This window comes from Alosa sapidissima, chromosome 7, assembly GCF_018492685.1.
Source record: "Alosa sapidissima isolate fAloSap1 chromosome 7, fAloSap1.pri, whole genome shotgun sequence".
In the NCBI taxonomy this organism is placed as follows: domain Eukaryota; kingdom Metazoa; phylum Chordata; class Actinopteri; order Clupeiformes; family Clupeidae; genus Alosa; species Alosa sapidissima.
The window spans coordinates 19,053,776-19,080,941 of NC_055963.1; the positions used below are offsets into that span (position 1 = coordinate 19,053,776).

General features: G+C 48.3%; 1 protein-coding gene across 15 annotated transcripts in view; it reads right to left on the bottom strand.

The window, feature by feature from the left end:
• Positions 1–27,166, bottom strand: part of eif4g3b (eukaryotic translation initiation factor 4 gamma, 3b) — a 44,908-nt gene that overhangs the window by 8,772 nt on the left and 8,970 nt on the right. For 4 of the 15 annotated variants that reach the window (XM_042096692.1, XM_042096685.1, XM_042096688.1 and 1 more), the window contains 25 exons: positions 25,047–25,223; positions 21,652–21,744; positions 20,838–20,870; positions 19,248–19,268; positions 17,466–17,648; positions 16,813–16,924; positions 16,271–16,374; positions 15,907–16,041; positions 13,779–13,902; positions 12,257–13,426; positions 11,725–11,804; positions 11,257–11,551; positions 10,439–10,563; positions 9,594–9,713; positions 9,050–9,211; positions 8,456–8,653; positions 8,089–8,235; positions 6,403–6,639; positions 4,478–4,582; positions 4,207–4,345; positions 3,403–3,524; positions 2,574–2,673; positions 1,763–1,883; positions 827–1,035; positions 116–231 (listed from right to left, as the gene is read on the bottom strand). In XM_042096692.1, coding sequence (XP_041952626.1) covers positions 116–231; positions 827–1,035; positions 1,763–1,883; positions 2,574–2,673; positions 3,403–3,524; positions 4,207–4,345; positions 4,478–4,582; positions 6,403–6,639; positions 8,089–8,235; positions 8,456–8,653; positions 9,050–9,211; positions 9,594–9,713; positions 10,439–10,563; positions 11,257–11,551; positions 11,725–11,804; positions 12,257–13,426; positions 13,779–13,902; positions 15,907–16,041; positions 16,271–16,374; positions 16,813–16,924; positions 17,466–17,648; positions 19,248–19,268; positions 20,838–20,870; positions 21,652–21,744; positions 25,047–25,223 — 4,428 coding nt within the window. Of the gene's footprint in view, positions 1–115; positions 232–826; positions 1,036–1,762; positions 1,884–2,573; positions 2,674–3,402; positions 3,525–4,206; positions 4,346–4,477; positions 4,583–6,402; positions 6,640–8,088; positions 8,236–8,455; positions 8,654–9,049; positions 9,212–9,593; positions 9,714–10,438; positions 10,564–11,256; positions 11,552–11,724; positions 11,805–12,256; positions 13,427–13,778; positions 13,903–15,906; positions 16,042–16,270; positions 16,375–16,812; positions 16,925–17,465; positions 17,649–17,865; positions 18,215–19,247; positions 19,269–20,837; positions 20,871–21,651; positions 21,745–25,046; positions 25,224–27,166 lie in introns of those variants that run through there. The other 11 variants (XM_042096693.1, XM_042096691.1, XM_042096689.1 and 8 more) reach the window with 8 other exon arrangements.

The window sequence follows — 27,166 nt, forward strand, 5'->3', positions numbered from 1 at the left end:
CAAACCAGCCCAATGTTTTATAATATCTGCATTGCACTGGCAGTACAATGACATGACAATTTGCCTTTCAAACAAATCCCTCACAAATACAGCATACAAAGCAGAGGCTTCATACCTTATAATCATTAATGTGCAAAAACTCATCAATGATGGCTTTGCATCTCCTCTCCATTTCCTCCTCTGATAGGGCAGGCTTTTCAGGAGAGAGGGCTGCTGGGGCTTCAAGTTTTACTGGTTTAGAAGAAACACATTGCACAACAACAATCAACAATATTAAAAGAAAGTCACCTTTTAGAGGCCTAACATCAAGTTATAGTGTACGATAACCACCAAGTCAACCCTCATCTTCGGCCAGTGAAGAAATGCTATAATGTTTCCCTCTCTGAGTACTAACGACTTAAGATGAAACACTTCTTGTAGGGTCTACATAATATGTAGCACGTTGCATATGTATCAAGAAAGCTACTGTAAGAACACAGACTTGGACAACTGGACATGGCCATTGACTACAAAGGGCTTAACATTGTGGGGTCTACATCATATGTTTGTTTATAATCTAAAGCCATTTCAGCAACTAAGGCTATTTAATGGCCAGAGCATTGTGTGTAGGAGAGGTTTAAATATGTTTTTATTTAAATCTATGCTAGCAGAATTGTTGTCTTTTGGCTTTCAGCTACATCATATGTAGCACGTTGCATATGCATCAAGAATTGTAGCTAAGAACACAGACTTGGACAACTGGACATGGCCATTGACTACAAAGGGCTTAGCCTTGGTCCAGTGCTCCTCCCATCCCTCCAGCTCTGCTGTTCTCATTGGCCCTTACCCGAGTCCCTGGACCGACTGCGCTCAGGCTTGGCCTTGTCCTGGGCACTGCCCTGCAGTTTGGGCGTGTCGGGGGCTTCTCTGCAGGGCTCCTCCTGGGACAGCTCTTCTGAGGGCTCCTTACCGCCGCTGGCCAGAGAGAAGGAGCCGGGACGAGACGGAGTTGAGCTCGCCGGCTTGTCGTTCCGCTCTCGCCCGGAGCTGCCGCGGCTGTTTGGTAACATCACAACATCATCACACAAAGGCACATGACTTTAAACTCATGCTATCTGTGTAACTGACGAGGACTTTATGTACACTGCAAGATGCGTTGCAAAACATCAGGCTTTAAGTCATGAAAATATTCCATATTCCATATTCCATTCCATTCCAAGTCCATCTGATCACACTGCAGTTTTAGGAGTTTCACTGTGTGTTTGAAATGTGCTGCAAGTCAAGATATCATTTTGATTTTGAACCAATCTTTTCAGTTCGTCAGTAAAAACGCACAATACAGGGTCAATTGAGAGAACAGAAAAAACAGTCATCAATGATCTCTGAACTCTTATTAAGAAACCCAGACTTAAGGGTAATGTACACATAAAGCTTAATGTTTTGCAAACATGTGTAATCCATGTACCCCTCTGAGTAAAGGGCTTGTCAGATAGAAAACAGTCCCCATTATCTGCCCTGTTATCAAAAGTTTCCCTGTTATCTGCCCCGCTATAAAAATTGAAGTGCCTACTCCGCCATTTCAAAAGCATTTTTTATCTTGGAGGTGGGGCGGGCGTGTTCTCGATTCCTGCACGCAAGCGGCAAGAATGTCGGGATTGCCACTCAAATCACCCGCTTTGACGCCCGCTTCTCATTAAAAATTAATTGAATATTAGAGGGTGTCGCTTCTCATGTGGAAAGCAATTAAACGTGTGTGCAGGGGCATCCGGCGCCGGTGCGTCACCTGCTCAGACTTCTCCTGGAGTCGAAGTCGGACGGGGTGGAGGGGCTACTGGGGGCCTGAGAGCTTGAGGACTGCAGAGCCGAGTAGCGGTTCAGACTGCTGCCACTGGACCGGGACGCGTCTGAGGAGAGAGAGAGAGAGACACACACACACTCATTATATATGTATATACTGTTTATCAAGGATAAAACCGAATGTCAAGTTCCCTAACTTTTTAATGACCACCATCATATACAACCACTCATTAACTGCCCACAATCAACATCCGGTTCCTACACAATAATAGTCCCTAGGTGTTTTCTACACAATAACAGTCCCTAGGTGATTTCATAGGAAATACAACATATTATATTTCAGAGTTAACATATACATGTATAGACAGTAGATATATAGATATATGCTTCTCTATGATGCAGGAGGGGGAGAGAGGAAGAGAGAAAAAGATTAAAGAGAGAGTTTAAAATGTTCAAAGGACATTGAGAATATGAGAAACATCGAGACTTTCAGTCGACTAAAACTTGACTAGCAAAAACGTTTTTACGTTTTTTAACATGAATTTGTGATAAATAACGTCAGTGTTACCCCCAGTCATAAATACGCCCTTTGACTCAACAGCAAGCATGTGAGTACCTACAAACTCAATCAGGGAGAGACTGAGCAGTGTGTTGAGTGGCACCTAGATACATTTGTGTTCCTGTACGACCGCCCTACAGCGTACTTCCACTCGTTAGCTGCTCCAAGAGTGAGAGAGGCTGCTTAGGAGGCCAGCGAGGCCTGTGCAGGTGCAGGTGCTGGGCATCCCCTTCCTTACCCGACTCACTGGCCTTGGCTCCAGCTCCCCCGCTGCTGCCCTTCATCCAGTTCAGGGCTCCCGCCCGCGGACCCAGCTGGATCTTATCATCTATGGTAGGCTGGAGACGCGCGCACGCGCACACACGCACACACACGCGCACACACACACACACACACACACACACACACACACATACAAACACACACAAACACACACACACACACACACACACACACGAAAACATATACACACACAGGGAAAAACATGAATGACAAAAACAACAGCAGCAGATATTTCACTACACCCATGAAAGCCATGGGTTTCAGCAGATGGCGCTGTTGTGCAGACAATCTAGTTTTTATGAGATTCAGAGGGGAGCACAGTTGGGAGTGAGAGTACCTGCCACACACACACACACACACAGACAGACACACACACGTTACATCAAAAGCTGCTTCCTGACTGAGCTAGGTAACGTTGCTGTGAAGTATCAAAACTGTACATCAGGGCCCAGCTGTGGCGCAACTGGCTGGGGCACCTGCAGCGTACACCGGCGACCCGGATTCGATTCCCGCCCCGTGGTCCTTTCCGGATCCCACCCCGACTCTCTCTCCCACTCACTTCCTGTCACTCTCCACTGTCCTATCATTAAAAAGGCATAAAAGCCCCCCCAAAAAAACTGTACAATCTACAACTGGAGAATCAAAGAGGCTCCCTTCATCTGGGCATATTGTGCACCTCTGCAGGAGGCCTGGAGTGCTTCCTCTGAACATCCTGGGCGGTGTGAGGCCCAAGGCTCAATGACGTACTGGGAGAACATACAACAAGGAGGGCGCCACTTATCTACCTTGGAGATTTTGGGGATCTTGCTGGGGTCTATTGTCCTGCTGTTCTTGGTCATGGGCACAGTGTTCCAGGTCTCTTCTCTTTGCACCGCGCGGGATTCTGCCCGGGACTCCGCCCGGGATTCTAACAACACGAAAGAGAAGAGAAGAGAAGAGAGGCACAGACAGCGAAAAACTACATGTTAGGGCTAGATATAAGGACACAAAACTACATGCTAGATATAAGGACACAAAACTACATGTTAGGGCTAGATATAAGGACACAAAACTACATGCTAGATATAAGGACACAAAACTACATGTTAGGGCTAGATATAAGGACACAAAACTACATGTTAGGGCTAGATATAAGGACACAAAACTATGTTAGGGCTAGATATAAGGACACAAAATACATTTCACAAATTCCATGCTGTGTTAAAAATACATCAATATCCATTTGCCGTCACACCTAAAGTATCACAAGTCAGTCAGTAACTGATAAGAATAAAAGTATTTGTACATTTTGTGCACATTGGTCCATTGGAATGGCTGTATTGGTACATTAGAATGTGCACATTTTGTGCACATAGTTTATATTGGTGCATTTTGTGCATTTAGAATGGTTTACATTTTGTCCACATAGTTCATATTGGTGCACTTTGTGCACATGTGTACAACTGAATGCCTATGTTCCATTTAAAATGCCCAGGCCTTGTAGATGTGGGGAGGAAGTAGGGTAAGCATGTGCCCTGGGCCCAGCCCTGAGAGGGGAGGAGATCCACAGAACTAGTCTAAGCCGTAAAGAGGATTAGGGCTGGACTGACCTGGTCTTCTCTTATTGTCCTTGGACAGTAGTTGCTGATGGACCTTCCGCTGCTCCTCCTGCTCTTCGATTTTGGCGTCCTTGTGGATCTGCTCGATGGTCTTGGGGCCCTGGTCGGCTCGCCGCGACACCCAGTTGTGCTAGGGAGCAGACATTTAGAGACGGAGAGGGGGCAATGTGTGGGTGGTCTTCAATTTAAAAAGCCAAGCGGAACAGGAGGAAGGAAAAATGCTAAATCACACACACACACACACACTCACTGATTCACTCACCAGTCTCAGATCGATGACATCCTGCAGCATAAAGCGTATGCGGGAGGATGTCTTCCGCTCTTTGACAATCTTCTCCATCTGGTTAAAATACTGATCCATGCGAGGCTGTCAGGGAAATCAAAACAGAATGGAATCATGGGTGATTCAGAAAAAGGGGGAGGGGTGGGGGAGAGAACATAGAAAGAGAGAAAGATAGTGTGTGAAAAGGGACACAGAGTGTTAAACGTGTGTGTGTGTGTGTGTGTGTGTGTGTGTGGGGGGGGGGGGGGGGCAATGAATAAGCAAAAACAACCTAGTCAGGTTGGACTACAAAAAGCTCCATTGCTGCCTGACACAGAGCTTGGTCACTCAGTAGGTAATACAGCCCTCTGCATCCTCAACACCCAAGAGCGACCCACCCATGACTCAGGCTCATTCCGCTAGGACAACTGGCACACACTGTCTGTGAAAAGCGTCTCCCATATGGCCGACTGGGGGAGAGAGGCCAAGCGCGGCTACACCCTGTTTCCTCATACACTCAGTGGCACTTGGCCCTGCTGTGTGTGCCCGGCAGCAGGAGCGACAGACAGCAACAGCCAGGAGCCATTAAAGAGAGGGAGAGAGAGAGAGAGAGAGAGAGAGAGGGGATAGAGAGAGAGAGAGAGAGGGGGGAGAGAGAGAGAGAGGGGATAGAGAGAGAGGGGGGGAGAGAGAGAGAGAGGGGATAGAGAGAGAGAGAGGAGAGAAAGAGAGAAGAGAAAGAGAAAGAGGAGAGAAAGAGAAAGAGAGGGGATAGAGAGAGAGAGAAAAAGGAGAGGGAGAGAGAGAGAGAGAGAGGAGAGTGAGAGAAAGAGGGGGGAGGGAGAAAGAGAGGGAGGGAGGGGGAGAGAGAGAGAGAGAGAGAGAGAGAGACACACACTGGTGCTCTGGCAGGCAGGGAGAGGAGCGGATACAGAGCAGGCAGCCATGATGCTGGCCTGGCTGTTAGGAGAGCTCCAGTGCACACTGTAGGGAAGCCTAAACAGGCTGCAGGACTGGTGCAGTTTCATGATACTGAGATAAGGCAGCGTTAGCATTAGCATCAGTGGCTAAAGAGCCAGGCTAACTCACCAGGATCCATAACAGATCGTTTTACTGATCTTTTAATCAATCAACAACAACCAGAATCTCTCATCCAACTTGGAATGAATGAATTATTCCTTTCACCATATCTCCAAAATAAACATAGTTTCCTATTAGTACCCCCACTTGAATAACATTCCCAACCCCTCCTTATTCCTCATCCTCTTCCATCATTCTCCACCTGAACTACAGTACATTCCCCAGCTCTCCTGGACTGTATGTTTACATCATCTTTTTCTGCTGGACTTCACTGCCCAATGCAGGCTCCCTGCTGAAAGAGAGGACATGAGAGGAACCCCGTGCCAACAACCCCCACCCCACACCACCCCACGCCTCCTCTCCCCTCAGGGAAGCCTTTTCTCAGGGCAGCTCAGGCACCGACAGATTCAATTAGGGGAGCTAGGGCAACTCTGAAATAAATAACATTATGCACTTTTCATTTGGTTCAGAATGCCCTGTGAAGTTTTCATCCCTCTGACTCTGCTGCAAAGTAGAACACCACTGGGTCACTCTGCCACTCGGGCCAGTGTGGTCCAAAGAACTATGGTCCACTAAGTTTATACAATGAAAACAATAAGCAACACCATCCCCTCTTGGCAATCAGGTAACCTGTACAACACAGCTGTAAAAGGTGGCTACAGCAACAGTGAGACACAAGTTGCTGAAATATACACCTATGATCCTAGCAGAGAACAAAAGACACAGATTACCAACAGGATGGATCAACAACCAGAATTAGTAAACCCCTCCGATTCGTGACTGAAGTACGCAGCCAGGCAAAGTGATAGGACAACACAGAACTGGACAGATCAGCGGCCTCTCACCTTGGCCTTCTCGAAGTCCAGGTCCTTGCCGATGGTGGTGAGCAGGCGGCACAGGCATTCCAGGCTCTCCTCATCGTGGTTCTTGAGCAGCTTGACCACGCAGTCGTGCATGATGGCCTCGGTCAGCATCTTCAGCTTGAAGAGCTCGCCGATGAACTTGATGTTGCCGATGGAGCGCCGTCGCGCCTTGTCCTTGGCCTCCTCCAGCTCCTCCTGCAGACGCTCACGCTCACTGGCCTACAGAGGGACACGGGGCAGTTACAGCAGAGACTTTTTTATGAGGAGACACAGCACTCAAAAAATCCTCCATAGAAATGCATTGGGCTAGTTTGTAACGCCAATATGGCAGTTACTACACATATCACACCCCTTCCTCGGCAAAACGTCGACATGTGAATACATTGAGCCAATCATGTGGTGTGATGTGAATACATTGAGCCAATCATATGGTGTGTTGTGAAGACATTGTGCCAATCATGTGTTGTGATCTCGCCGCTGGAGCAAGATTGGTGTCGTGAAGCCTTGCGCACGCGCATTTCTGGCGAAATGGATGCCCGACGAGTGCCCAAAAAGCGTTGCCATTTGGCCGCTGAGTGGAGGGACTTGCCTAAAAGGACTTTGGTTACAGTCAGCAATCGTACCTGATTTCAAGCCCAAAACATTTTTTTGTCACACTCAGCAAACATCTCCTCACTATCTACTGTATATGCTAACTGCCCATTCCGAGGCCTAGGCTCTGAAAACTAGAAACAAACAGAGTGGGGGCAGCCTCTCCCTCAAGCAAAAACCAAACCCTAGTGTGGAGTTTCTCTGGGAATACTGACGGGAGGGGTGAGCTACCTTTCTGGTGTGTTTCGTTAGGTACTTGGCTAAAATTGAATGTACGTTTGTTTAGGACAAAATCGTCTGCTAATAAATTTAAACATAAACATATATATACAAGCGTGACTTCCTCCATAATCGCTGACTTTAAGTCAGCTTTAAGAGACAATAGAGTGAACAGGTGTAACTCACAATATAAAGAGAGGGAATGTTTTATACTGGCCTGCAGAAGAACACCAGGCAGTTATGAAACATTAGAGAGAGCAAGTCTGAGACTCCCAATATAGAGATCAGAGGCCTGCTACTTAACACTAGCAACACAGACAAATGACATTTCATAATTAATATCCACAGATCCAACCACTCCATTTAATAAAGGCTTTGAAAAAATAAAATGGTCTCACACATCAAAATCAAAGAAGTACTGTCTTCACACAAAAACGTTAGATACATTCTTATTAGATGAAAAAAAAAAAAACATTCCAGAGAGAAAAAGTGGATTAATGAGGCTTCCCTTGTATGTTCGTCTTCACTTGCAAGTCCCCCCCCCCCCCTCCACACACACACACACACACACACACACACACACACACACACACACACCACAGTGGCAATGGAGTGAGGGGAGCAAGGACAGAGACAGCATCAACCTTCACTTCACAGGGAGCGGCTCTGGATTAAAAGCATTTGGAGAGGGACTGAATGCGGAGACAGATGGCACCTTTCATATCAAAGTGCCCACCAAATCATCAATTCAATTTCAGAGAGGTCGTTAACATGATGAATTGGAATCTATTCTCACTCTATTCTAGACTAACGCTGAGAGACGTCTGAGTGAGGTGACGTGGTGAGAGAAGTCGTTACCATGGCGGCAGCTTCCAGCTCCTTCTGCTTCTTCTCGAAGACGTCGTCGTCCACCTTGTCCCGCTCAAACTCCTTCTGACAGCGGTTGAGCAGCAGCTTGCGGAAGTTCACCGTGCTGTTAGGCTTGTCTGCCATTGGCACTTTCAGCTGGGGAAGAAGATGAGTTTTTTTAAGAATAAAAAACATCAATGCATGTGTTTTGACATATAATATAAAGGACAGCAATAATTCAGATATTTATTTCTTTCCTAATTCCTTTTCTGCCTAACATGCCTTTTCTGTTGGAATTTACTGACATTGAAGTTTCAGTTAAATCAACTTGAATATCTAGATGAAATACAAATAAAAAGCCTGGTATTTGTCTTACTGTGGCGAGGCAGCGGCACATGTTGCCGTAGGCCACGGAGAAGCTGGGCTCGTCGATGGCCTTCTCGAAGACGAGGTCGATGACGCCCTTGAGGCGCTCCTCCGTGTCGATGGTCAGCTCGGTCACCTGCTTCATCAGCTGGTTAAACATCTGCGGCGTCAGCTTGTTCAGGATGCTGCGCACTTTGCGGAAGAGCTCCTGGAGAACAAAGAGTCACGTCACGCCACGTCACGCCACGCAACGCCACGTCACGTCCATTAAGACTACTCTGCTAGCAACATACCCGGCGAAACCAGAGCCATACTGTACAGTAGAATTCTCCTTCATCTTCCCAATCTGACACATCTCGTCTCTCATGAGCTCACACACACTTCCACTCGGGCTACACTGGGGCCGCCCACTGAAGCACTCAGTTCACACAGCGTAAAAATAGTTTTAGAAGATGGTCTAAAGCTCAGGTCTAACAGAGAGCAAGGCACAGATTTTTGATCCTCTGATCTGGTGCCTTTGTTGACAAGCTCTAAAACATGGTGGAGAGCGGAAAGTCTGGTGTTGTGTGAAGCCTTTGAACTGAGCTTGTCCCTGACCCCCCACCTGAGTTTTCGACAAGTCGGGGTCCTCCACCACCGCCGCGGTCTCTCTCTTCAAGCCGGGCTTCCAGGCGTTCTCAGCCTTCTTCAGCTGCACATCGTCCACTGACACGTTCATGATGATCTTGCGTGGTGGTGGCCTCCGCAGACCCCCCACATTCAGCAGCTGAGGGGAGAACACGCAGATTAGGGGATGTGCAGATTGCAAAAATAAACAGTCAGTACACAATCATACTTTATGTAAACAGATTTTCTCATGTTGTGAATTATAACGACATCATGATGTTTAGTGAGTCTGGAAGTCTCTGGAAGACTCTCCTCATGTGAACTTGTAAAAGTTTAAACATGATTTTGTGTGTTAGCAATAGCATGTAGGGCTGCACGATTTTGGGAAAATATGTAATATCAATATCTAACAGATATTGTGATTGCCATTTGCAATATGTTTTTTAAGTGTTAATGAATTGATTCAGTTCAATATTCCAAATGCCTCGTGTGTGTGGGTGTGTTTACATGTGTGTGTGTGTGTGTGTGCGTGCGTAACCCACCGGTGCTCCTCTGCCTCCTGTGACCTGCCTACTGAAGTCGGCGAAGGCTGGGGTGAAATCTGGCCCCCGTGAGATGACTCGCGGGTCCACCGTCCGCTGCGGCAGCTTGTTCTGGTTAATCTGGGGAGAGGAAAGTGAGTAAGTGGAAACGGTCATGATGGCTCATCAGTTCACAATGACACGGTCATATGACCCTCAGATGTGACATCGTGTCCAAAACTGATGATGTGACCTCATCTGTGCATACGATCACACTGATGAGATAAGACTAGCGGTTTGCACATGGGTTTGTGCATTCTGGTATGTCTGACAATAAAGGGCCGTTCACTCCAGGAACGAAAACTAGAACTATAACCATAAAAGCGTCCACACTGACCAACTATATATAAAAAAAAAGGTCTCTCCTCGTGTTGTTGAATGTGATGACTAATATTTGATGGATTCTGGTTGGCTGGCAGCTTTTAATCAGTCTCAAAATCGCTCTGAAAGTGATCCCCAATGATATCATTCATCATGTCGTTATTGTTACAGCTTGTGTGTGGACGTTGTCATTCTGAGCAGATCACAATTAGAGGTTGTATTAGCTACACAAAACCCAATGTGGTTAACACCCAGCGTGTATCTCTGCGTTTGTGTGTATGTGTGTGTTTATGTGTGATAATATGTTTCTGTGTGTGTCCGTATGTGTGTGTGTTTATGTGTGAGAGCACCGTCATAAAAAGACGAGTGTGAGTATGTGTGAAAGGGAGAGGGAGAAAAAGTAGAAGTGACAAGTGACAAGTGACTATGGTAACAGTAACAGTTTTGGTCATGAGGTAGCGAGGGAGTGGGCATCGTCTTCACACCTTGTCCAGGACCACGTCGGAGATGGGCGGCAGGCCCTCGGGCTTCTGCACGCATGCCGGCATGAACTGGAAGCCCAACAGGAAGTCCCGGTCATACTGCTTCTTCCTGTCCTCTTCAGCGAGTTCTGCAATTCAGATAGAACAGCAGTGGTCAGCCGGCTGCAGACCCTCAATTCAACACACACACACACACGCACACACGCACGCAAGGACGCAGGGACGCACAGGCCCGATTCTAATGCTCATGGGCCCTTTTAGGGGTGGGGGCAATTAAGACTCTGCTCAAAATGGCAAGAGAGATGAACCGATATGCTCATTCTCACCATGCATAGACCTCATAGTATTAATAGCATACTGCTTGTACTGCTCGTAATCTACTGTGAGACAAGACAAGCTGCACTTGAGAGTGCGAGACTCTTGAGAAAGACACCGATTTTGTCTTGAGGCACTGGTGAGGGAAAAACAAGCCTTCCAAAATGTCCGGATTTTTCCATCTGGACATGGTAAAAAAAAGTACTGCAGTAATTGAGGTTTTATCCTAGTCTGGATCTATAATTGAGTTGGTGCCATTCAGTGACCGGTAGGTTTGGCGAAACGGAGTTGGCTGGAGCTTCAGTGCCATAGCCTCCAACACTGGCTGAATCCAATCTATTCTAATCGCCTGGCCCATTACAACTACGCATTCAGGGGAAAATAAATGAACTGGGGCATGTAAACGCAGCAGAAGAAAAACCAAGTCACCACTAACTGTAAAGAGAGAGAGCGCTGTCGTAAAGACACACTGGAGTGCGGAAATACACGAGGAGGCGGGCACTCACGTGGAAGAGGGTCGCCGGAGCCGTCCCGGGGGCCGGGCGTGAGGCCGCTGTCGCTGCTGTCCGTCTCGGACGTGTGCTCAGCACCGTTCCTCAGCGGCTCTGGATCTCGTTCGCCGTTCTCCTCCACCACCACCGGCGCCGCCGGTACCGCTACCACGGCCAGTGGTGACGGAGACGGGGACGTGGGCGCCAGCGGCTGCTTCTTCTCCTCAACCTCAGCATTGACCTCCACGGGAGGCGGGCTGGGGCTGGACTTGTCCACGGCCACAGTGGACGCACCCTCCTGCGCTTCCTCCTGGAGAACACACACACACACACACACACACACACACACACACACACACACACACCTCATGTTTAGAATCACTAATCATTAAAGGGACGAGAAAGCAGGGAGAGAGAATTTGTATTTGTATTTGCTGGCAATTCCAAATACACATATTCCTTAAGCAATGTGGGTCGTCTCACCTCTCTGTCCGCACTGGGGACAGATCCCGCAGAAGGCTCCTCTTTGGGCTTCTTCCAGGTCTTTGGTGCACTAGGTGTAGCTGCAGTGGCAAATGAAACCAGTGATATTAATATGAACATACGTGACGTACGAAATTGACTTTGATTTGATTTCAGATCTGCAGTGTAGAGTTAATTCTCCTCTAAAGAAGACACCATGTGAGAAATAAGGACAAGAATGACCCTTAAGAGAATAATCCCAGAGCTAATGAACTGCAGTGTGCTCATGAAGTAAACATAAAATAAATAAAAGTGGTAGGAACGTTTCGTCTACAGTGCACAGGTGCTGAACGCCAGCACAGAAAGAATACCTCACAAGTGTTAACTAGCTATAAACTAGCTATAAACACTGTGATACTTGCATCTGACAGCTGTTTTCAGTTTGTCTATGTACACTGTATCTGCCCCTGTCACATAAACACTAATAAAAAAATAAATAAAAAAATTAAAAAAATAAACAAACAAACAAACAAACAAACACCTGCATGGTCACCTTGATTTGAGCTTTTTCTGGATAACTGTTGCTGAGCGTCCGCTTTCTCCTCGTGTGTGACCTCTGCTACCCTCGCCGCCATGGGGGCCTCCGTGCCCTCCGTGGGCCTCTTGGCCTGGACGAGCGCCTGGGGTACGGGCAGGCCTGGCGGGTGCTGCAGGCCTGGGGGAGGAGCTGGAGCTGGAGCTGGAACTGGGGGTGGGCCCACAGCAACAGGAGCAGCGACAGCAGCAGTGATGATGGAGGTGGAGGTGGAGGTGCTTGTGGAGGAGATGGTTGGCGCAGGAACCACGGCAACGGCTGGCGGCTCCACAGCAGCTGCCTCAGGGGTCTCCTTGGGCACCGCTGGCGTGGCGGCGGCCGCAGTGGCGGTAGCGTCTGGCTCCCTTGGAGTCCGGGCAGCGCGGAGGCCTGATTCGGGCTTCGGGGCCAGTTGCGCTGGGCTCGTCTGGCTGAGCTGGGGCAGAGAGGGCAGCTGGGGAGGCTCTGAGCTGGGCTGGGGGCTGGAGCTGTTGCACGGAGAGGAAGCAGAAGGAACAGCAGCAGCAGAAGCAGCAGCATCATCAGCAGCAGCACTGACAGCAGTGGTGGTGGGGATGGTGGTGGTGGTGGTGGTGGTGGTGGCAGCGGCTATAGGGGCAGCAGAGCTAGCGGAGTCAGCCTCAGCCAGACCATTAACAGCCGTCATGGCCACGCTCGGAGCAGGGGACACTGCAGGACTGACAGGGGACAGGTCGGCTGGGCTGGGGCTGGGGCTAGGGCTGAGGCTGGGTACGGCCTCGGGCTGAGGGGTCCTTTGGAGGGTGGAGCTCGGGGCCACCGGGGCAGGTTTGGGCTCCTCTGAGCGAGGAGCGGGCTCTGGGAGGGTCTGAGCTGCGGCCTCTGGTTTAGCCATGAGAGTAAGGCCTGGTGCTGTAGCAGGAGTTACAGAGGAAGAGGAAGAGGAAGAAGAGGGTCCTGCCTCCGGGCTGCAGGCAGGAAGCTCAGGTTTGTCAGACGAAGAGAAGGTGATGGTGGTGGTGGCGGGCACAGGCGCAGATGCGGAGGGGGAGGGGGAAGTGGAAGGTTCGTGTGGTGGGACAGGTCCGCTTCGCTCTGAAGGAGGGTCTGGTGGTCGCAGCCCTGGGGATGAAGGCTTCAGTGTCACAGCCTCCAGTTTTGGCTTGTCATCTACAGATCACAAGACAGCGCCAGGCATGGAGGCACAAAGACGAAAAATGACCAAGTATCCAATAACAAACAGACAGCAAAATGAGATGTTATAAAAATATCACTAGCGCATTAGCATGTATCTCTTGTGTATGTGTTTACACAAAGCCACAGCCTAAGAGTCTAAGAGCTTTATCACTTCAAAGACATAAAAATCTGTGTAAAGATTGAACACTGGAGGAGAAACAAAAAGATCAAAAACAGACATCCAACTTCACACACACTGTTTATTACAGACTAAGCAGCTCTACATATGTGTGTGTGTGTGTGTGTGTGGGAGGCGACGCCGTGCCCGAGGAGGAAGAGGCCTGACCTGGTTTGAAGTCGACGGGGGGAGCGGGGCCGAGAGCGGCAGCGGGGGCGGAGGAGGTGGCGGCGGCCGCGGCGTCCACGTTATACACAACGGGCCCGTGATCCGCAACCTGGCTGCCCAGCTGCTGGGATTTGAGGTAGAAAATGTGAGGATAATGAGGGTGTGGACATAAAAACTAGCAACACGGAGAGACAGAGACAGCGCACAGACACAGACAGCACACACACACACACAGACAGATAGACAGACAGACAGACAGACACACAGACAGGCGGACGGACAGCGCAGAGCAGAGCAGAAAGCAGGAAAGGGTGGAGGTGAGAGTTGGGGTTGTTTGGGTGGAGTTGAGTTGGAATGGTGCGTTTAACAGAGCATAATTACAGGAGGAGAAAAAGAGAGAGATTAGGGAAGAAAGAGAAATAGAGGAAAAAGAGGAGGAATCATAGAGAAAGAAATAAGGGGGGGGGGAGAGAGAGAGAGAGAGAGAGAGAGAGAGAGAGAGAGAGAGAGAATAAAAAGAGTGGGCCAGATAGAAGATGGAAGTAACAGAGTGTGGAAGAAAGAGAGAGTTAAGAAAAGCAGAGAACAGATAGCGACAGAGGGAAGAGAGAGGCAGAGAGACAGGTAGAAGATAAATTAGGCAGACAGGCAGGCAGTGGTGGCGTGGACACAGAGGGTCAGAAGCAGCACATAAAAGTGTTGGGGTGGGGTGTGTGGAGCGAGTGGGGTGGGGAGGGTTAAGCAAAATGGACAACAGAAATGGGGAAAGAGAGGAGAGACGAACACTGTTAACATCAAGGGAGAGAGAGAAGACAAGGAGCAAAGAGTCACAACACAGTAGTGGGTTCCCTTCACAGAGCCCAGCGTGAGAACAGGGCCGGCAGGGCTGAGAGAGAGAGAGAGAGAGAAAGAGAGAGAGGGAGACAAAGAGAGAGAGGGGGGCAGAGAGAGAGAGAGAGAGACAAAGAGAGAGGGGGGGGGGGGTCAGAGAGAGACAGAGAGAGATAGAGAGACAGAGAGAGGGCTGCCGCTACCGCTGCCACAGGCTTGGCTCAGGGGAAGAGTGGGCTTGGGGACGGGCTATTTTGTAGAGGGAACGAGTAAGGATGGCACGAACATTAGAGCACCAACATCAGAGGACAATCCTATTTCATCTAGGCATTTTTATCCAACCTTACTTGCTTCACTTACTGCATTCACTCAACACTGAATACAACATCAGCACTAAGGCTGATGATCTTTGATTGAGGCTGATGATCTTTGATTGATCTTTAAATTGAAATTGCAGTTTTGAACAGATGCAATTAGCTAATCGCAAAGGCTGCAATTAATCATGCAGCTCGCAACTGTGGTTAATCTTGTCACATCTATGATTTTTATATTCATGTCATCCTCTTTGTGAGAGACATGCACTAGGCATGCTCACCAATCAGATGGGGCCCAACTTAAAACGAAATTAGGAATATTAAACTGAAGCTTTCAAAAATTAAATATTTGTTTGATAAATCATAATTGGCTATCTTCCTCAAATCGTGCAGCCCTAATGATCATACTGATCAGGAAGTTTCATCATATAGAAAGGGAATCTATACACATTATACAAGTAATGTATATATAATAAAAGTCGTCATTTAAAAACGGCTATGAATGTCCTATTCAAGTGTTGGTCAGACTGAAGAGCAGCAGATTGCCATAGCTCTCTATAGGAAGCTAGCAGGTCATAGCACGATGGCAAAGAAGCTAGGGCTCTGGCCCTGTCTGTTTTCTTACAGTTGGGTTCTGATATTGGAAGCAGAGGAGCACCAATAGGGAAAGAAGGTGGAGGTTTTAAAATTCTATATCCAAATATGCAGTTTGATTGTCGTTTTAAGTTGCTTTAAACCTTGCCATTTGTACCCAGACAAACAGAGTAGTCATTCGTCATTGTGGTTCATGGCTATCAAAGGCTTAATCTGGGCAAAGTGCCGCTTTCACAAGTGTACACTACCAGCTAAAAAAAAGAACACATGAGTAGTGTGCAATTTCCAGCCTCGTAGGAGATGGACGAGGGAGGTTTGTGATGAGTGGAAGAGAGAGGAGAGAAGGTGCTGAGGAACTACCTGGAGTCGGCCGCTGCCTGCGCCCTTACCTGTGGTGGGGTGGGGGTGGAGGAGGGCCGTCCGACAGGTGGGGTGGGGTTGCGGCTCCCGCCGACCCCAGACATGATCTCCTCCGTGATGTCCTTGCCGCCCTGGTTGGGGTCTCGGATACGGATCTTGGAGGACAATGACATTGAGAGACAGAGCCCATCACTAAAGCACCAGGAACTACCAGCGACCCTCAAGACTGCATTCATTATGCAAATCTTTACAGCGGCTTCAGTTTGACATTTGAGAGCATTCTTTCGGAATCAAAAGCCTATTGTGTTGGAGCTGCTCAAAACACAGCACTCGTACCGGTACAGAACGCGTTTCCACGGCTAAAGAGTAATTCATGTCGGCAGAGATACTCACTGTTTTCTTTTCCCTCTTGGCAGGTGGAGGTTGCTGTGGTGTAGGCACTATTATGGGTTGTGAGGGGGTGTACACAGGCTGGCCAGGGTAGTATGGAGGACCCGCTGGACACAGGGGAGACAGGGAGTCAAGTTTCCGCAAAGGGAGCAACCAGAAGCACACACAAGAGGAGGAAGGTGTTCAACAAGGCTGGTCAATCAACTATTTTTAACTCCATGTGATAAATAATATTTGTGTAAAATGAAACACACATACAAAATGGGAATTCGTACATAAACAAATATGTTTGATCATTGAAACACACCATGAAGTTTGCCACGGGCATTTACTTCAATGGAATTTTGAATCGTACTAAATACAAGAGAAACTGTCATGGATTTTATCATGGATTTACCAAGGTAAGTTTCTAAAATTAGCAGGACATTTAGTTTAGGTCAAATCACCCAGCCCTCATGTGAATATCATGTAATTGTTGTTGTTGAGTTGATATGGGTTAAAGGGCTGGAGTGGAGAGAGATCTGGACGCAGCGACCCAAACTCACCATATGGCGTGGGGAACTCCCCTGGACTAGGCCCAGTGTAGAAGGTACTGGGACCCGTGGGCTGTACGGAGTACTGCTGTGGCGCGCCCACATATGGGGTACCGTGTCGGTACTATAGACACACACACACATACACACACACACAATAAATTTAGTTTGGGTTTCAGAGCGAACAGAAAATTAGGTCTTCGAAAGGTGATACAGTCAGCTACATCAGAACAGTAACATGCTCCAATTCATTCACATGAAGAGAAGACAAAAGCTTTATACAGTGAATAACTGAAGACTACCAAGATACCATTGGATGACACATATTTAGAACTTTCAAGGAAAAAAAACAACTATTTATAGCATAGATTTATATCACTAAACCCCTTCCTTTCAAACTACAGAGCTATGTTTGGAGCATGCTGCTGACCGAATCATCATAGGACAACTCTTTAACCATGAGCATATGTACACACAAGTGTGTGTATTATAAACACACACAAATACACAGGTGTCCACACATACACACATGGTCTTTTGGATTTAGGAAGACAGCTACACACACCTACACACACACACACACACACACACACGCACACACACACACACACACACACACACACACACACACACACACACACTTCCCTCCAGAGGACAGCACTGACCTGTGGTATGTAGTACTGGTGGGGGGTCTGTGGCGAGGGGAAGGGCATGGCTGTCATGGTCATCATGATGGGCTGGTTGGAGGGGTAGACGGTGGCGGTGGGAGTCTGCGAGGCCGGTCGGATGGAGGGGTTGTTGCTTGGAATGGTGGGCCGCGCCGTTTGCATCTGGGTCCTCTGGAAAAACTGGAGTGAGAGAGAGAGAGAGAGAGAGAGAGAGAGAGAGAGAGAGAGATAGAGAGAGCAAGAGAGAGAGATAGAGAGGGGGGTGGAGGGTAAGTTTCTAAAGCTCAACCAAACATAGCTGATGACCAAGCTCTAATCTAACCACACATACAGCATTCCTGGCTTGCTTATACCCATAATGCCGTGTGCTTTTAGGTCTCTACCTGCCCCAACACACCTGGTCACACTTTATCATTGTGATGCGCCGAGATGGCCCAGTGAGACCAGGTGACTTGGAGCTGGAAAAAGCTGCACATAGTCTGGGCTCTGAAGACTCTCCAGATGCAGGTCTGGAGAAAACTAATCCAAAGCCTTCACCACTGATAAATCAAATCCTGACTCCCGATCCTCCCTAGAGAAGCAAGTCCACATAATGTTTCATACCACTGGGCTGGTTGGGCTGGACTGGGGTGGACCATTACACCTGCAGGGGCCAAACCGACCAACCAAATCAAATACCCTAGAACTTATAAAAGTGATTCAGACTATAAACTTCAGCAATACAATATACATATTTGTCATGCATATAAAACAGGTTATTTTGGTCTAAGTGCTGAACTTTCACCCCTCCTGTTTGACGAGCAGAAGTTACAGACGTTGCAGTAATTGTCTGTTGCAGATAACAGCCACAGGCGGGAAGCCCAGTGTAGGGTCCTCTGGGGAAACTGGGTCGCCACGGTAATGATCAAACTTACTGCTGCCCACTGTGTGATTTACAGGAAGGTCAGTGACATTGTTCTCAGCAACAGCAGGGGGGGGGTCGGAATGGAATACAGTAGCGGAATGCTTAAGCCACTGATGACATACAACCTGAGATGGTCAGAGGAGAGGAGGTCACGTGTGTACATGTGTGTGTGTGTGTGTGTGTGTGGCGCGCGTGTGTTGGAGACACACAGACACACACACACACACACACACACACACACACACACACCTCCCCTGTCCATCACAGAGTGTTTAACTGGGCCTCTGCTCGTTAGTCGTCTGCTGACAGGCCGTGTTGACGCTAAAGGGGTCTGACCTGTCTAATGAAAGGCTCGGCCTTTGGGTCTCTAGGTGCCCCAGATATATGACATGACTCACTGGGTTGTATCGGCCCAGCGGGCATCAAGCAGGTCGCAATGGGAGGGTCAGAAGATGACTGGTACAGTGTAAAGTTCAAATAAAAAATAATATTGTTAAACCAGCCATTTTATATTCCCTTTGATTGCTGGATATGGACTTCTCATGCACTTGGAGATGTACAGTGTATGGGAGCATTTCTTTGTACAGATTTGATACGTTTCTTTTTACGAACAATAAATGACTCAAACACTTATCAAAACCACAGAAGCTTTGATGATATGCTGAAGGGGGATATAAAACAAGAAAAAAGAAAAGAGATAAAAGACGGGGTTGGTTTCCTCTTGGGTGCAGACAGGACGGCATTCTGGTTTGTGTGTGTATGTGTGTATGTGTGTGTGTGTGTGTGTGTGTGTGTTTGGGGGGGGAGGGGGAAACGGAGATAAAGAGAGAGAGGAAGCGTCATGCCATGCACTTCTGGAGACTTTTCTACATTACCTGAATGGGTCTGAATCCTCCCTTGAATAATGAAGCAGGGAAAGAGAGAAGAACTAGTGGGACACTGTGCTAATTGGGTTGACGGGACAAAGGAGACTAACACAAAATCAGACCTCCCACCACACACACACACACACACACACACACACAACACACACACACACACACAACACACACACACAACACACACTTGTGTGAGACCCTATTCATGAGAGCCATGAATTCTGGAAGCGAGTGAAGGTTTGTGCTTTGAGACGAGCTTCTGCTCTCTAGCTCTCTCTCTCTGCATCGCCACACTGGGATCTGGGCCTAATGCCGGGGGCAACGCGGTGACATCATCTTTGTGTGAACACACACACACACACACAGGAAGTGTAGGGTTGAACTTGGCTAACCCAACTCCTCCTGCACACAGAACCCCCCACCCCACCCACCTCCCACGGCTCTTCCAGTGACAATGAGCCTGCATTCCTCTGGGCTAGCCTCTCTGGAACACAACACAAGCAGCTTTTCAGAGACCTCGCAGTGTTGGGGTCGGTAATGTGTTACCTTACTTCGTTACCCAATAAAGCAACTAAATTACAGTAACACGTTAACTGGACCCCCGCTAGCAAAACCGGAGCTAAAGAGCCCATGTCTGTGAGAAGCCATCGGACAACTTACGATGCCAACATTCGCCCATATCTTAAAATGGCTGTCACTTAAAAAGCTATCCATGCATGGTGGGTGAACGCTTGAACGGAGTAAGGCAGAAGGGGGAAGATTGTACCATTGATCATGTGTCAATTGGTCCACTGAGAACGCCTTCTGAATGCATTTTAATGGAGCATGTTTAAACATCTGACTCGCTCGTTTAGCTTACAGCATAAACAGTGCTGGGTAACCTAAGCAAACTGGACTCGGGCTATTTACATACAACAATGGCGAGTCTCTGAGCTGTGCTTCCCTCCCCACACCTGACCTGACATTTAGAGAGTGCAGCAGGCGCGCTAGCCTGTGCGGTCAGTGCAGTAACGTACCACGGTGGGGTCAAACCTGTGATGTGGGACTCCTTGCTCTCAATAATACAAGCAAACATCCTATAAACACCAGGCGTTTTTACACTACATTACACCATAATGCCACACAGAAATACCACCTTGAAAATGTGATGAACGAGTGTGTGCCTGTAAGGAATGATCTTTAACTGGACCCTACCAACTTTAAAAGCATCTACTGCCAAGCTTCTTTTAGGTCCATACACACACAAACACACACCTCTCTCTCCCTCTCACACACACACCACACACACACACAACATTTATCTTCTGTAGGATGGCATCGAGTCATCGCTGCCACGGATGTGGCTCTTTAAAAGCACTTATGTCAAATCGACCCCTCCACGGTGATCAATACTGATGGCACACCATGACTTCAGGACAGCAAATCAACACTTTACAAGTGAGCACCCCAGCACAACACTACACAACACCCACCGACCCATCAACCCCCACCCAAGTGCAGTTTTTGTGAGAACAGACACAAACACAGACACACACACACACACATACACACACACACAGGGGGAGGGGGATGCAGGGTGTAAGTTACCTGGTGGTGGGTAGGACGAGGCCCCGGTGCAAACTGTGTGGAGCAGTTGAGGTGGAGTCAGGTAGTGATGCATAGAGAAGAGAGAGAGGGGGGGGGGGGGCAGAGAGAGGGGGGGGGAGCGTGAGATAGAGATAGATCATGAGAACAATCACTGCAGGAAATACAGAGCAAGAAAAAAACAAACACTGCATAATCACAAGCTCTGTGAGCAACACATCGACCTGCACAAAGAATATCTGTAATCTACAGAGAAATTGTACCAATTGGCTCTACTCAAACTCTATGGTGGGAAACAAACATAAACAAAACACACACACACAGAGTGATGACTAGCATCTTGCCACCACACAGTAGGTGGAGGATCAATGCTTTCTCCTCCCCTAGAAGCAGTGCCTCATCAGGCTGTGATTACTTTAGCATGCAGCAGGGTGGAGACAAACACTGCACACACACACTCTCTCTCTACAGTATCTCCCTCTCTCTCATACACACACAGACACACACACACACACACACAGACACACGTACACGTCACTGAGGGTCAGTAAGCCCTGGAGACTACTTAAACCCCACAGCATTTCACATCTCATTCAACTGACGACTTCAGCGCACACAAACTAGCTAAAACAAACTACACACTAACAATCTGAACGAGTGACAGACGCCGCTCACAAACAAAAGTAGGATCTAACTACCCCAAAAGTCAACTCGGAGCCCCCCCGCCGTGAGTTAACTCACAAGCCCCCCCCCCTGCCCCTGCGACTGAGGTGAAAGGTGAAAGGTTAGAGGAAGGGATGAGTTAGCGGGCACTTACCGGGCGGCTTTGAGGCTGTGCGTTCATTGGCTGCGTCGACGGGGAGTACACCAGCGGGTTGGTGCCTGCATTCTGCCCAGAGCTGTAAGGAGACTGCAGCAGCAGCACGAGGAAGATGAGGGAGATGTCCACGAGAAGAGCAGGAAAAAGAACGAGAGAGAAGGAGGGACCGAGAGAGAGAGAGAGAGGGATTAAAAAGCAGTACTTAGGGATCAGCCTCAAGACAACAGAAGAAGACGCCACAAAATCACACCAGTGAGAATGAGAAACCACAGCAACCTCCTGGCTTTGAGTGCGTGCGTGCGTGCGTGTGTGTGTGCATGCACGTTTGTGGGGGTGTGAGCATCTGTGTGTGTGTGTGTGAGAGAGAGAGAGAAAGAGAGGCTGAGTGTGTGAGTTGTGTGTGTAGGGTGACGAGGCACAACGAGCGTCCACTCCCTGCCGGCTCAAACACTGCGGTCTGCTGACACTGACAAATCTGCCACCCACACTCACTCACTCAGAGAGAGAGAGAGAGGGATTGAGAGAGAGAGAGAGAGAGAGAGAGAGAGGGAGAGAGAGACAGAGAGAGAGAGAGGGGGATTGAGAGAGAGAGAGAGAGAGAGAGAGAGGGGGGGAGAGAGAGAGAGAGAGAGACAGAGAGAGAGAGAGAGGGATTGAGAGAGAGAGAGAGAGAGAGAGAGAGAGAGAGAGAGAGAGAGAGAGAGAGAGAGGGAGAGAGAGAGAGAGAGAGAGGGGGATAGAGGAAGATGGATTGAGTAAGCGAGAGGAATACAAAGATCAGACACAAAAAGAAAGAAATTGTACCGGGTGAGCAAAAGACATAAAACTGAAAGGGAAAACCATGAAGAGAAAAGAGAGAACATGAAGAAAACAAGTGCAAGAGAGAGAGAGAGAGAGAGAGAGAGAGGGGATGGGGAGAGCCTGGACGTGTGGATGCAGTCAGTGTGGGCTGATGCGACAGGACATGGCCCAGCCTTTACCGCTGTACAGCACACCGCTCCGCTCCACTCGTTTACCCAGCCCTCCGCTCCCCCTCTCAGCTCTCCTCCCTCAACTCTCCTTTCATCCTCTGCTTTTCTCCATCTCCACTCTCCTCCACCTATTACACCACTCCTCCCCACACTCCTTCACTCATGTCTGCTCTCCTCCCCTACTTTACCCATCTCTCTCATCCCCTACTTTATCCATCTCTCTCCTGCCTTCCACTCCCTTCATCCTCTCTTCTCTTTAATATCACCCTTTCACTGCACCACTGTCTATACAGACCCTTTCTACTGCCGACAAACATGTGCGTTCCTAAGGTATTTCCGGTGGCACAGAAAACATGTATTTAATGGTAACTTGGGGACAAACAAAAATGTAGCATTAAGCTAAAGTCCGATTAATTTTCATTTCAAAGTATCTGCTTTGGTTTTGACTGTTTCAACTGGAAATCCTCTAGGAACATCCTCCATCTCTTTTGCTCACATCCCCCTCTCCTCCACTCCTCCTCCACAAGCTCCCACTGTAGTCCCTCTGCTCTGCACCTCAACATGGAGTTCTGACTTGCCTACGTGTTTGTTTACTGGTTGTGGTCAGCATCCAGGATGCGCTCAGGGCTATTAGCTTCTGCGTCTGCATGGACTTGTGGCTCACTTGAGTACAACGGCCATGCTGTATTTGCATATGTCTGGTTGCACAGACCCACAAGGTAGCATTCCCATCAAATGCTTCAACGTGTTTCACTGTGTGTTTGATGTGTGTGTTCTATGATGTGAGGGCAAAGCCAGTACGTGTCAGTGTTGGGTAGCTTCCAGTGTAGTTTGTTTTTCATTTTCAGGTTGAACAGGTGTGCATGTGTTTCTGTATGTGTGTGTGTGTGTGTGTTTGTGTGCGTGTGTGTGGTGGGGGGGTTAGGAGGCTGATCCTGTGTATGTTGCACTGTTGTTTGTTGATACTCAAGGTTATGTTTGCGTGTTTGGGCTAGTGCTGAGTGTTTGTGTGTCAGCTGGATGTTGTGATTCAGATTGTGCCTCCTAGGAAGACTCACTCATGGGACTATTAATAGTGTGGTCAGGAAAGGAGGCTGGGGCTGGGGCTGGGACAGGCTGGCTGCTGGCGGTGCAGTTCCTTCTCCAGCCGTAATGTGGAAATGTGAGCACTCTTGTCAGACGAGGACGTTGGTGTGTGTGTGTGTGTGTGTGTGTGTGTGTGTGTGTGTGTTGGGTAGGGTGTGGGGAGCGGCACAAGAACAGCTGAGTCACTGTGACATCTTTTCTATTCCTGGTACAGCAGGGAGCTACACACCGTATCATATAAATGCTTTCAGAGAGTGGGGGTGTGATTCAGAGTGATGATGTGTGTGTGTGTGTGTGTGTGTGTGTGTGTGTGTGTGTGTGTGTGTGTGCGCGAGTTTGAGTGATTGTGAGAATCTGAACACAGACATTAGTGCATGACAAACGTGGCACGGTGACTGGACATACTGTGCTAACAACACTTTGACAGCTCTGTAAACAGACTCATGGCATGGCTACTGCTGCTGCTGCTGCCGCTACTAGTCGTTTGGAGCTATTTACGGACTTGGATCAAAGCTCCTCGCTTAGGTTGCGAAAGAGACACTTGACAGACAAGAGACTAGAAGAGGCTAAATCATTCTACAACCAACTACAATACTGTTCATATGACATGGTACCCGTAATATCCAGTAGAAAAACACTTCACTGTTATTACAGATATCACTCCAAATAGAGCTAGAGAAATAGGAATAGAGCTGTTGTCTGGTTCAGATGAATCACTGTTGACTCAATTTGACATGAAAGGGCTGGTTTACCAGTAAGCGAAACTAAAAGTGATGGTCATGCTTTTTTCTCCTTCCTGGAAACCAAAAGCATTTTCTTCATATTACACAAGCAAGCAGCAACAAGTGTCAGAATGTCCATCTGGTCACAGGTCAGAATAACATGACACAACATGACGAGGGAGTCCCAGTCCAACAATTAAATCAGAGAACAACAGCAAGAAACCATAGACACAACAATAACAACAACAAACGGTCCAATGGTAGCGAGAGGGACGGCACCACCAGAAACCAGCTGCATTTTAACAACACTCAGTAACACACACATACACAAACAAACAGACCGCAACCCATAGGAATATATACACACAGAGATGCACACACATACACACACTCTACCTGAAAAACACTCTCGCTCACACACACACACGTACACGCACACACTCCCTCGCACACACTCCCTCACACACACTCCCTCACACACACTCCCTCACACACACTCCCTCACACACACACACATCCTGACTGAGACACACACAGCACCACAGACAGACAGACAGACAGACAGTGTGAGAAGTGGACAGACAGAGCGCGGGCGACCGGTGGGCTAACTCACCCCTCCGCCTGCCTCCCAGCCCTTAGGGTGGCCGTACAGATGCGCAGTGGATACTGTGGAAACTGATACCTGAGAGAGGCCAGGAGACGAGGCGTGGCCCGGCGGAGTGGCCGCCAGGTTGGGGTGGGCCTTGCCGATCTCATGGGCTGTGTACGGGGGGCCCGGAGGTCTCTGGACCTGCAGCACACACAGCACACAAGGGGGGGAGGCGTCAGCAAGACAGGTGGGACACACACTCACACACACACACTGGCATGCTGGCATTAGAACAATATATAAAGGAGAAATGACATGTCTTTGCACAGATAAGACAAACACACACACAAACACACACACACACACACACACACACACACACATACTGTACACACACACACACACACACACACACACTGCACACACACACAAAAGTGTCTAATTTTAAAACTAAAACGAAATAGCAAAGACGCCCTGTGTATTCTAGGAGTTTTGATCCCTCACCTTGATCTACTTCACACACACAGACAGTCAGAACCTCAACACAATGTCCCATTCACTCCCTCGTTCTTCCTGTACTCTTCCAGGCCTCCTTCACATCTGGCCCAATATGATGGCTCAAACTCAAGTGTGATTCTTCCCTCCCTCCCTCCTTCCCACGGCTCCTTTCCTTTCACATTAGTCTGTTGCAAACCATGGCTTCTCACTTTTACATGTGTTCATTTAGCAGACACTGCTGTCCAAAGGGACTTGTATGCCAATTCTATTACAAAGGATTCCATTGTCCCCGGCGCAACTCGGGTTATGTACCTTGCTCAAGGGGGCACAACGGTGGAAGCCGGGAGTTGAACCCACAACTTGTCAGGCTACTGCACGCTAGTCCAGCTTAACCACTACAATACCACCGTTTCTTATGTCACACACCTAAGTAATGTGCCGTTATCATACAAATAAGCAGAGTAGAGCTGCAAGCCATCCATTTTTTTTTCTTGATCATTTTGATCATTTGGTCATTTTTGCTCAGCCGTAATAAATGATGTGAGCTGCTTGGACAAGGAGGTTACTGCTGAGAGAGCTGGCAATGCTACAAATGAAGCTTAGCTTGCAGAGCATTACATGCATAGCCTCAAGTATGACTTACCAGGAAACATTAGCTGTCCTCTGGATCCCCATATTTAATTACTGGGGCTTTTTTTGCCTTTTAATCAGATAGGACAGTGAAGAGTGAGAGGAAGTGATTGGGAGGGAGAGGTGGGGTGGGGTGGGGTGGTATCGGGAAATGACCGCAGGACGGATTCAAACCCGGGTCCCCGTGGATACCTGGACCAGAATGTGGCATGGACGCTACAGCCACTTGCTCCACAGTGCTTTCCTCTCCTCACTATATAAGACTGTTGGCTCTTCAGAAAAGTGCATAAATAATTTAGCTGTGTTTTATTTTAAGTGGGATCATTTGGATCCATCAGTGGTCATAAATGGCACGGATTTCATGGTTTTAGATCAGAACCAAATATGAACCATAATGGAGTTCAGACAAGCCGTTCCCCAGATCCCCATTTACTGGAGGACTCCGGTACGATCCCTTGTTGGACACAATATTCGGAACTTTCACATCAAGGAAATATACAAACTAATGACTCAAGCTCTAGTGTGAAGGCGCCATCGCTCCCTTGTGCGCACGCGCACACACACAGACATACATACACTAGTATATTCAAAGTCCAAGGCCTTTGGACCTAAGACACAACACCTTGCTGGGAGCAGAACACCCTGAAGCCCTGAGGCATGATCCACTCACTCACTCAATAAATAAATACAAACAAATCCACAGAGACAAAGTGCTGAGCGAGCATATCTAGAGATGCCTGAACCTGACCAGAGAGCAGGCAGCACACATCTGAAATCATTCCAGGTCAGACAAGAAACACATACACACACAGATGAGAAGATCAGAGAGCGCCATCAGCAGCCCCTCGTCCATCCCACTGCATGGAGAAACACACACACACACACACACACAGGTTCTCCACCACACACACATTCTCTCTCTCGATCCCTCACATATTTTTCGCACACATTCTTTGCACACTCTATCAAACATTCTTGAAAACACAGACACACACAATCAGCATTTCTATCACACA